General features: G+C 40.2%; 1 protein-coding gene across 2 annotated transcripts in view; it reads right to left on the bottom strand.

Moving 5' to 3' along the window:
- The window catches only part of POLK (DNA polymerase kappa), a 69981-nt gene that overhangs the window by 16444 nt on the left and 41219 nt on the right, over nucleotides 1-12318 (bottom strand). For both annotated transcript variants that reach the window (XM_019517707.1, XM_019517706.1), the window contains exons 4-7: nucleotides 8967-9119; nucleotides 6763-6894; nucleotides 1724-1877; nucleotides 153-401 (exon numbers count right to left, since the gene is read on the bottom strand). In XM_019517707.1, coding sequence (XP_019373252.1) covers nucleotides 153-401; nucleotides 1724-1877; nucleotides 6763-6894; nucleotides 8967-9119 — 688 coding nt within the window. The remainder of the gene's footprint in view (nucleotides 1-152; nucleotides 402-1723; nucleotides 1878-6762; nucleotides 6895-8966; nucleotides 9120-12318) is intronic.

Below are 12318 nucleotides of genomic sequence, written 5' to 3'. Positions count from 1 at the left end.
AATCTCTGTGCCTGAGTTTACGCATCCATACATATGCTTACATTGCAGGAGTGTTGCAGGGCTATCTTTTAACACTTGTAATACACTTTGAAAGCAGAGATGAAAGGCATCATGGCAGTACAGAGTATTTTTATTTATGTACAGTTGTGTACCTGCGCTAGCAGTCAGTCTGGTTTTTTGCTCAATCCTGAAGCGTATTTCCTTCACAACTTCCTCGGCAGAAGTTCCAAAGACAATTGAATTTAACAACTGCTGATCTCTCTGCTCTTCAGTGTGGAGGTGAGTAGTAGTGATAGGTTGTTCCTCTGCCAGAGAAGTGTTATCTTCAAACAATATTAGTGAAGAGGAGAGTGCATCTTCATTCAATTTCAGTTCATCAGGTGTATTTAGATCTTGTTTACCTGCAATATAGAAAAATACCCAGATGCAGAACTCATCCTTCTTAGTAAACAGTTTATACTTCAGAAATTGATTCCCTTACACACCTTCTGACAAAAGCCAAACTGGCTATTTCAGTTTCTTCTGTGCACAACGTTCAGGTAATTATTTAGCTGAAAAAAAACCCTTACTTTTGAAAAAAAAAAAAAGAAGTACCACAAAAATAAAAGATGTTACCACTTTGATCTTTGTGTGACCTTCAGATTACAACTGCCTGGACAACTGAACTTCACTTCCCCAAAAAATTCACAATACTGAATTATTTTTGTCCCAAATCAGAATGAAAAAACATTTTTTTTCTGGAAGAGAAATTCTACTGCAAAAATGTTTTGATTGTTCCAAAACAGAAACATTTTCAGGCTCTCTGGGAACCCTGAAAGACCCAGAAATCTTGCCTCTACAGTTGCTCTAAACCTAGAAAACCTGGGAGCCTTAGCATAGAATAAACTTATTTTGAATGGCTCTAATTCTGCAAGTGATTTTGGCTCAATGGATCTCTGTCTGGAAGAAGCCCTGTTGACTTTAAAGAGTTTGCTCGTGAGTGCAAATGTACTCCCACATAGATCACTTCCAGTATCAGTGTTATTGATATACAGATCAACAAAATACAAAACTAGCATTCATTTCAGTGGAACTTCCCTGTACTGAGGATTTGCCTGTGGCATAAAACAATATGGCAGTTTTTCCATTTAAGATAGACATGACTTTCTTCAGAAGAATTCAAAGTATACAAATGTCAGCTCCCCATAATTTGTAAGAAAATTGCCTATTTTGTTTCTTCTGAGTTTATCTAAAAAAAAAAAAAAGGTCTAATATTTTTCAGCCAAATTGAAAGACATCCCTGTTTATCCCCTTAATGATTTTCCCAACAGTTTTAAAAAGCTTGGGGATAACAATCTTGCTTTTAACTTTGTGCATAAATAAACAAGTTGCACAAACATCTGCCCAATGCCCCCGGTGGTGAATCCAACTGTGGATGGAGTTTCCACCTCAAGTTTCAACATGCAGATCTCAATTTAGTCACCTTTTAATCATTAACATATTCTTAAGGCTTCACTTCTTACATGTTTCTATACCTGTAATACATTTAAATAGAGCTCAGGTGAGTTGCTGTTGTAATAGGATTTCTCATTCTCTGAAGGCACATCTGTGTACTAAAGTAAAGTATACACCAATTAAAAATGTGTTATGCCAAACTGTAAAAGCAAGGAACATTTAAAATATTTATTTTGGTTTATGAACACACTAATTTGTTTACCATTTCTGAACACACTAATTTCCTTACCATTTTCTGTAATGTTGTCTGTTTTGTAGAAGTATTTTCTTTTATCTTCAGGCCAGTTCTGTCTTTCCTCCAAGTACTCTGTTATGTTCAGGTAGGCTTCATCAAGGCCCACAGGCATAAAATTTGGATCATACTGAGCCAGGATTTTTCTAACCTTAATAAATATATGGAAATAATTTAAAATTATGTTGCTGTGGCAAAACTTTTTGGTGTATATTGCAATTAAGCTGATAGTTATATAATAACACTGACCATAATCAACTTAACATGTATGAACCCACCAATATTATTATTATAAGAATTTATAGAATAAACTAACATGGCAAAACATATTCCTCTATTGTTTTTCCACCAGTCAGGTCAGGTTTACCTGCTACTATAATTTACAGCAGATGGTACTACCTTTGACTATTAACGGCAAGTGCTGGGTGGTGGTTAATTAATCTGAAAACCTAATGCTAATGCTAATGGCTTTGGGCAAAGGAGCACCTCAGAGGGAGGTACTAGTCTTACTATTGGCAGAGAAAATGCCACTAAAAGGTTATGGAACTGAAGCCTACTTCACAATAAGGTAGACTGGGCTCTGTAACCCCAGCAGCCAATCTAGAAGTGGAGCCCCAACAGACAGACAAATGGATGATCTTTGCTCCACAGCTCCTGCAACTAAACTGTTTCCAAATGTACTGGCACCTGCCTTGCCTTTGGACTACACCAGCAAGGGCGAGAGGGGGACACTAATATGTGGGCAATCTAATGCCTCCATATATACTGCACAGGCTTTTGCACCCTGAAGAGGTCACTCCAGCTTCATATTTCATACTTAACAAGCTGATGCCTCTTAGTGCAATTATATTGTCTTTCAAGACAGAAGGATACCTATATACTGTGGGTGTGTCTACACATTCATTGATGTGCAGTGCCTACTGCACATTAAATTTAGTACTTGCAAAAGGAAGTACTAAATAAACGTGCACTAGGTTGTCCTACTATGCTTTAGCGCGATTGTACACTTTTTTCATGATGGTTAATGTGCAGTGGCCTAATACTACTGTGCATTAGCCTAATAGCATGGTTTTTGCTGTGACGCTGTAATGCACAGCCAATCAGTCTACTGCGCATTAAGCATCTCATGCAGAAGTGCCCTGTTTCTCCATTAATAACAGCAGGTAATCAGTAATACATGTCAGAACCACAGACATTCTGTGGGCAATGCATATTTTACTCAAGAGGCTGCTGGGGTATCCGTACAGAAGGACTATACATTCTTATGTCATAAATTTCACAAGATATTGAACAAAGCACAAAAGGTCCAAGAGGTGAACAGAATCCTCGGGCAAAATATAATCTAATTCATAATTGTCTTGTGCTGTTCTGTGCTTTAGATACCTGAAGGATGTCATCTTTAATTCAACATGAGGAAAACTGCCTCACAGAAGTCTTTAATTATACATAAAACAAAAATGTACTTGACAGCTTAAGGATACTTGTCAAGGATGATGGGCAGCTTATTAGAAACAGTTCTTAATGCTAGCTGATGTTCTACTAGTCATCACTAAATTCACTGTAGATCATAAGTACATTGCAATGCTATTGATCAAACATATAGCAGTTGGGGGGTTTCTTATACTTAAAAAAGTTATTTGTTTTATAACCATATCATGCAAGATTTTGCTAACATCAGTGCTGTGTAATAGTATAACTTTTTTCAATTTCACAGAGATTTCCCTTCATTAAAAAAATTACACTGCATTTATTCAATGTTTGTGTTCCTAAGCCTGTTTCAATCATCTAGCAGATCTTCACTTCCCAACACCAATCATGGCAGTCATCTTTTATTTAAATATTCTTTTGAATAAGTGCAAATAGCAGCATCTTAGACTAAATGCTCAAAAGAAAATTGGCACCTATTTTTTAAATGACAACTGATTCATTTTGTTGTTAAAATGCTTATTTAATAGTTTGAGTAAAAATTATTAACTTAAAACTTCAAGGACAATTATGTGTCCTTCCTGTTTTTGAAACTTACTAAAGGCAGGGCCTATTGCACAAGTTTTGATTGCAAATGCAAAATCAGTTTTAATTATTTTTAATCTAGGTCCCAGTGGACAAGGTACATATAAGAAAAACAATCATCACAAACACAATCTTCAGTGTTTTTTCTCTTATCCAACATACAAACTACATACAAGTCTTGGTAGCCCAATTACATAATCAGCAAATCCAGCACATTCCCAACATGCTTTGGTATTTATACAATAAGTATGTTTTAAGACAAAACTGAAGGTGAAACCTAAACAAACTCAGTAGGGCTGTCCAAAGCTTCAGTCCCTAATTCAATTCGGTGAAGATTCAATCTGATTTGGTGGCCGAATCTCCAAATCCAAATCAAATTAGGAGACCTTTTAATTTCTACAAATCAAACTGGAACCCTCCAAATTGTTCTGGAGTGATTCAGAAAGATTTGACAATTCAGATATAGACACAGCTTTAAATGTTTTTTCTACATACCTCAAGGTACCAGGTGGCTTGTGAATGCTGTGATGCTGGGGTAGATGGAATGTCCCATAGGAGCGCAGCAGTGGGTGAGAGGGGGTTGTCCCCAGCGCGTCTGGCAGCAAACCTGGATGTGGACCAGAAGCACTTCCGGTCCACTTCCATGTCTGCTGGGGAGTCCGTGAGAAGGGCCCCATCGGCTTGGTGATTGGTGTTTCCTGGGTCTGGGGGGGCACCCGGGGTTCCCCTGCAGCTGATCGCTGAGCTGGGGGAACATGGAACGCGCTCCCCAGCAGACCCAGAAGTGGACTGGAAGTACTTCTGGTCCACCCTCCGGTTTACCACCAAGCACATGGGGGGGCCCCCCTGCGCTCCTGTGGAACACTCCATCCACCTCAGCATCGCAGCGTTCACAAGCCATGCCTGGTACCTCAAGGTATGTAGAAAAAACATTTAAATCTGTGTCTATGGCCGAATCACTGATTCTTCAGATACAGCTGAATCGAATCGGGGTCAGTGATCCGAATCAACGAATCGAATCATCGTCCCTGATTCTGGCCAAATCAGAATCCAAATCGAATATGGCCTGTTACACACACCCCTAAAACTCAGTATTTAGCTAATATGTAACTTTATGGAATAAAAAAAAATAATCTTGCATTTAGGGTACAGACAAATGCACATTTGTAGCTGCTTTAAAAGGGAAGAGGAGCCATTACCTGTGACCATACCCATCTGTTGTGCTATAATGGTTGTGTATAGCTATAGAAGAGTGGTTTTCAACCTTAGACACAAGACACCCCTTGAAAAATGCCTGTTAACTTTCACTTGGTTTTTTTGATTACAGAAAAGTAACAGAGCAATTATCCTGTTGCAAAGAACACAGAAAAACCACAACAGGTTAGAATCCACTATGGATTCCTATTTGAAATCTCTATGTTCAGATAGGCGCGGATGTCTGGTATGTGGTGTCACAGACTAGTTTGCAGTGCCTCACACCACACATGCAGGCATTCCCCATGCTGCAGGGGAGGGGTTTGATCCCAGGATAAAAAAAAAAACCATGCCGTAAAAAAAGTGGGGCAGCACATGTGGTGGCAGCATGCACTGCCCAAAACTGGAGCCTGGCTGGCTAGAGCCACACTCCAGCTGCCAGCCAGGCATCCTACCATGGCAACAACCCTGGGAGACCCCCCAGGACCAGGGCTAGCTGGTTCTATCCTGTGGAAGTTGTGGCTGCAAGGGGCCCCGCAGCCAAGGGACTGTGCCCTGCTTGCCCCCTGCCACCTGCACCATGTTTAAAGGGCTCGATGCAGGCAAGGAGCCCCTTCCTGGCTGCGCGGGAGGAGTTCCTGGCTCTGCTCCCGCCCTGGCCCTGGGGAGGGAACCCAGGTGTTCCCAGCACATGCTGCCTCCACTCTGCACTTCCTGCAATGCAGCCTGGCTGCAACTATTCTATTTCAGTGAGTTTATACTGCAATGACCCACAATTTTGATTTTTTTATGGATTGGGGGCCCCAAAACTATATCTTGCAGGGGGCTCCAAAAAATTGTAGGCTGGCCCTGCCCAGGAGGGGGCAGGGTGCTGAGCGGCCGGACACGAAGCTAGCAGTAGTGCGGAGCCATCATGCTGCTCCACCTGGCTCTGCGGGGCCCTCCAAAGCACAGGGCCCAGGGCAGTCACCCCGATTTGGCCCCCCTAAGGATGGCCCTAGCTAGATCTGGGGCCACAATAATCCCTGACAGCTCAATTGAAGTTAATAGACTTAAAATCTACAAAATATACATTTGTCATTCTTGGTATATGATATATATGTATATATATAGATATATATACACATCATATAGCATATAATTTTTTTCCCTAAATATTACTACTGATGTTAAAGTTGAGCTTTTGTAACTTACCCATATGGAAATTATACTCTAAATCATTTTATTTACATATTAGGAGAGCACAAAATATTTAAATATATACAACTATTCATCATAATGTATTAATTATATGCAGTGTGCCTTCCATTTTAATAAAAGGGAGTGTACTTTTCTAAGTACAAATAATCACCTTTCCTCCCCTGTCTTCTCTTTGCACCCCAGTCCCTTATTTGAGAGCATACCTAACTGAAGTCACTAATGCTCTTTGCTTCTTTCTCTCATATAATTAGCGCTCCATGTGGTCATTGTATGCGAATTCTCTCTGAGCTTAGAATTTACTCCTAGTTTCCTCATTATTAGATTATTGCCATAGATTTGAATTTACTGATATAATAATATTTTTTGGCATCACTGGTTCACTACATAATTTTGAAAACCTCCATTAGCCTCACTATTTACTTCATTAGAATTGAAAAGGATAATGAATTTGGCCCCTTATGTCCTCATAGTCATAAAATATCCATTTTAATATTATATTTAATTTAAATTCAAAATCTTATTGTGAAAGACTTTAACCTTTAAATGATCATTTTAATAACATTTGCTGTTGCCTTAAAATTCCAAAAAGCACAGTGCTGTTGGTTAGAAAGATGTTCTCTCACAAAACTTACGTCTTTGCTCACTTGTCCGTATTTTTCAAAATTTAATGGGACTATGGTAAGATGTGGGCACAATTTCTTAGCAATAAATCCCGGCATAGCTGCACGTACTCCAAATCTCCTAGCATGGTAGTTTGAAGTTGACTTAGTAGAAAAAAAATAGGTTTAGAGTTAAATTATCAAATTCTACAGAGTATTGCTAAATTTAAATATGCAGAAATTTGAAAGATTAAAGAAAATAAAGCTATATACACTCCTGCCACAGACAATCTATCAACTCACAATAACTAAAACTGTGACTTCAGTATAGTACGTATATACTATAGCTTGTAATGTGTTTACATCATGAGAACTGCATGATTCTGGGGTCTGGAACTTGACAGTTTTTGTCACTGGTTTACTGGATTAAATTAAATCAGTTTCTTAACTGATAAACTCAGAAAAGCACTAACAACTAGCATGTTAGACACAACAGCATAGGACTGAATAGGTACAGACACTGCACCCCAATGACCATAAAAGCTGGTCTTTCCAGGCATAATTGGCTTGATATCATGTCATATTTCTGTGGCTGATGATGCCATCCCAGTTCTGTGAAAAAGGACTACTGATCCAACATCTTTTACATGCTCTTTAAGCTACGCTAACTCTTTTTTGATTTAGGAGGTTTAGACCCTTGGCTTTTTTGATTTAGGAGGTTTAGACCCTTGGTACACATTCATTTAATGGCATGATGAGATCTAATCCCTGATTTCAACAATCATGCTTCCTACTATGCCACACGTGCATGACAAGGAGTGCAATTGTGGAATCAGAGATCAGATCCTAAACATGCCATTACTACTTACTCTTCAGGGGGATCCTGGGATCTTAATTCTGGGCTCCCCCTACACCAGGAATTTGAAAGAAGAGTGCCTGCAGATCTAGCTGAGCTGACAATCAACTGATTGTCAACTGGATGCTGGGATCCTAGCAGGGCCTTGAACTGGCTCTAATGTGCTCTGGGGCCTTGCTGACAAATAGCTGACTGCTGGTCCCAGCTGAGATTGGGACTGTCCTGGCTGTGCTGACAGTCAGGTGATTGTCAAACCTTGTGCCTGGCAGCTCTGGCTGAGCTGATGGATATGGGTCATCAGAGGCTCCCAGCAGGAGGGAAAGGGGGAACACAACTTGGGGACTTCAAATCCTGCTAAGAGCCTCTGATCTCCTATGCCAGGCATCCCAGCAAGAGCTGCCTGGAAGGGGATTTAAGGTCCCCAGTAGGGAAGCTACCTAAGTGGCACTCTTTAAAACTCCCCCTCCACTGAAATCCACAGTGTAGCTGGTGAGCTGGGAGCTCCTAACTCCCTATGTTCCACACCATGAAGTGGTATCTGCAACTGGGGAGCAAGGAGATCTCAGCTCCCTAGCTGCTGTTTCCACAGGCACCCTGGGAATTCAAGAAAGCAGGTGTACAACCTGGGTTCCCACATGCAAATACACTTTTATAAAGTCCATAGTGCAGTGAGCCTGCAATCAGAGATGCTCCCTGATGTCGACTCACAGTGCCCCCCACATCTACCTCTAGGGATCAGACAAGGGTGCCAGGTCCAGGACCTGATGCTGTCCCCAGCCTAATCTTATTGATCTTGTAGGGGATGGCTGTGTCCCAGACTCTGGGCTGCTCCATGCCAGGTCCCTATACTCAGCTGAGCGTGGGGATGTCATGGGTCAGACCTGACATACTACGTATTCAATTTAAGACATGATACAAATGAACCACAAAAATGTCACTCATATGCGGAATATATTTGTGGCTCATTTGCTATATTATCATGCCATAAATTGGTTTTAATATGTGGCCAGGTTACTATTTATGGAGTGATTAAAACCTTAATCGTGCCTTAAATGTAACGTACCAGGCAGGGCCCTCTCTCCCATATTAATAACAACAATTTCTAATTGAATATTTGAATCTTTGAACTGACTGACCAGGCTCAAAGTTAATATCAAAGACAAAATTTCCTTTTCTGCAACCTCTTTTTAATTCCTAAGTTTTGCAAACTACTTAGGTCTTTGAAAAATAAAACCCAAATTTACATGGCGAGAAAACATATACTTTCCATCTGTGCTTATTCTCTCTGTACTCATTTTTAGAAGTCCCATGGCAGTAATATTTTCTTTCATTGAATATACTCATAATTTGATTTGTGCATCAGTCTGGTATTAAATCTTACCAACATACTCATTGATCCCACTGCTATAGGTTTTTTTTTCAGCTCTGGGTTGTCCCTCATTTCTACTGCTGCATAAAAGGCATCCATGTCAATGTGGACAATAGTGCAGCTGAGGTCACGGCTTTGTTCTAGCTCCATCACAAGTTTGTCAACCTGAACAAGCGTATCAGATAAACATACACAATAATGAAAAACATTTTAACCTGGCACGTGCAACACAGTCCAAATCAGCAAAAAAGAAAGGGTATATTTTTCACATACTAAGGATATGGCTACATGAATAAGGTAGTTACACAAGATAGAGCGTGAACTTATAGTTCACTGTTTGCCACCCATGCATAGGTTTCTAAGTACGAAGCAGTCTGACCCTCGATGAAAGCAGGGTAAGCTATCTTACATTTCTTGTGGTAGTAACATGTATGTGGCTATTACCATGGAAGAGCTAGCGTGCTTTAAATTCATATCCTAGCTTACTTCATATTGATTTGTTCCCATACCCATATCCTCAGAGGAGAAAGCTTGTTTCAGCTTCAACCTGTTCTCTGGGAAAACAATATAGTGAACAGATGGCAAAAAGAAAAAACGAAGAGTCTGTTGTATTTACACATGCATACCCACATGAATACAAGTATATTAACCTTCTGTATCAACCCACACACATTTGGTTTTACTAGAGCTACTTTTTAAGGGAAAAAAGGTCATAAGCATGTACATGTACAGTAGTTCTTTAAATGTGTTGTACACGTGTGCACTGCACTTCAGGTGAGCACATTCAGTGCACCTGAACCAGAAACTTTTGGTCAGCAATATCCTACAGGAGCAGTGCATGCATCACAAAAGCCTCATACTCCTGAGCAAGGGACAAAGACACTTTATCCAGCCATAAAGGGGCTACTACTTAATCTAACCAACAGGTCCTTTACAACCAAAACCCTGCTGGTCCTATGTTTTGCAAGTAACTGGGCCAAAGGGCAAGTTGTGGACTATGTAAGGAGCCCGGGGTGGGCAAAATGCAAACTGCCAGGCCATTCTATCCAGCCCGCAGGGCACCTAAAAAATTTATAAAATTCATATTTATCTGCTCCTAGCTGCCTGTCTTGCGGCCCTCGATAGCTTGCCAAAACTCAGTGAGTGGCCCTCCACCCGAAATAATTGCCTGCCTCTGAAGTAGACAGAGTCACGGTATCAAGTTTTCTTTCTTTGACTGACTATGCATATCTGTTTTTCACTTAGGTACTTCCCCAACAGTAATCTTTAGGTCAGGGCTGTCCAACTTATTTGGCCCTCTGTGCCAGATCCAGACCATGGGGTTTCTCACAGGCCAGATAACCTACCTCTGGCAGCAGGTAATAGCATGTCAGCATTGCTCCAAAACCTGCTTCTCCCTGCTACTGATGTGAGCTGCCAGCAGTGACCAAAGATCCTGAATTCAGTCCAAGGCAAGAGGGTGGCAGAGGGGGCAAGCATTCTCTCCCTGGGTTTAAGAGCTGTGCCAATGCAGCAGCTCTGGCAGCCACACCAATAGACTCCACAGGCTGCAATTCTACCCTTTGTGGGCTGCCACTAGGACAGCTGTGCCTCACATGATGAGAACTCATTTTTCACTTAACAGAAAAAAAGTGGATTATGCCCACTATCAGTTGTTAAAGCCTGGGGACTCGGGTGTAACTATGCTGGTACCACATTAGGGGGAAAGAAACCAAGAGAGAGGGAGAGAGAAAGGTAATTTCAGAAGAAAAAAACAAAAGACAAACTATCAAACTACAACTAACTAAACAAGTGACTATGGAGACCACTAGGTATTTGCACAATAAAAGGCTGCTCATAAGCAGGAGAAAACAACCAGTTCAAAGCATCCCAGGGAACTCTTGACTCTTAGCCATAGGCATTTAAAAGGAAATGAAGGCTTATTCAGGTGTCCTTCCTTTTAAACATTTTCCTTTAGGACACTCATAGTACACATACCACTAAAACAGGGTACTCACCTAAACTGAAACACATCTGTGTTCACTCACTTGAACTCAGGTTTTGTTCCTTTCTACTCAGTTGAGCTGAGGAGACACCATTTTTGCAGCTGATCACAGTTACAATAGCCTGTAAATGTCTTGACAGATCTGCTACAGGAATCACTATTAGTAATCTGAGATATTATTTTCCCATCCCTCTGGTTCGCTCCAGTTCATTTGCTTGAAGATTGATTTTCTTTCACGTGTGCAATGCACAGCATAGTCTCCTAGATCAGGGCTGTTCAACTGACAGCCCATGGACCTCATGCAGCCTGAGAAGGGTCTGTGCAGCCCCTGGACTCCCACCTCCCCACTACTGTTACAGCTGCAACACCAGTCAGGGTTTTGGGGCTCCCCACTCCTTCCCCTGGCTTCTGTCACATGTCACATTTTTTCTGATCATCTCCTAGTCTACAAATGATCAGCAGGTTATTCTTAAACTAAAAGTGCCTTCATATTGTTTGAGTTTATGCTGCCTTGCAATCCCCTAGTCACATTATTTAATCTGTAGTTTTCTTCTATCATCTTTAAACACAACTTCCTCTGTTTTCCCACCAACCATATTAATAACATGTGATGCATGATTCAGATTCACTAGTATCTGTTACCCATATTTAAAAAAAAGAAAAGAAAGAGAAAAAGAAAGAGAAAGATAACCCTCCTTACACTAGTCATAAATGATAAAAATATTTAAAACAGTCACAAGAACTCCTTAAAAAAATAGACTAAAATAAAAGCTTTGGGGACTGACTTCCAGGAACCATGCTTGTTCAGTACTATATTCCTTGGTAAAGCTGAAGAAAGTTGGAGTAGCTTCTCAGAGGTGAGCCAGCTATGAATACTTAAAGAATTGTTTTTCATCTCACAGGAAAAAAATACTTAGATAAGTATGGTTTCTTTTTTTCTAAAATACAGGGAGAGGAAAAAAAACTGTAAATATCTAAGTTTTAAGCAACAAAGTTTTAAAATTCTTTTTTTCCTTGATATTTTTAGACAGATACACTGAAAAAATTCTTTGCAACTTGTCCTAAGATGCACAATAGATACCAAAAAAAAATTTTTTACATTATATAAATGTAGTTAATAAAGTGGGCATTTAAAAACTTAACCTGGTACTTTTTTATGTTTGCAAAACCATCTAATAGACTGGCAAGAGACTAAGAGTAACCAGTCATACCCTGTGACAGGGGACAACAGTTAAAATCTGAACTATAATTTACACGTATAAAAATGGCACATTCAAACACCAGCTGTGTAATTGCTAGTAATAGTAATGAAAGTTATTAATTAATTACAGTACTGAACCAATTAATTAAAAAATCCCTATCTGAACCTCCTGCTACAGA

This window comes from Gavialis gangeticus, unplaced genomic scaffold, assembly GCF_001723915.1.
Source record: "Gavialis gangeticus isolate Ggan-Ray unplaced genomic scaffold, GavGan_comp1, whole genome shotgun sequence".
Lineage (NCBI taxonomy): Eukaryota > Metazoa > Chordata > Crocodylia > Gavialidae > Gavialis > Gavialis gangeticus.
The sequence above is the reverse complement of the archived record's forward strand: the minus strand, read 5'-3'. Positions and strand labels throughout refer to the sequence as shown.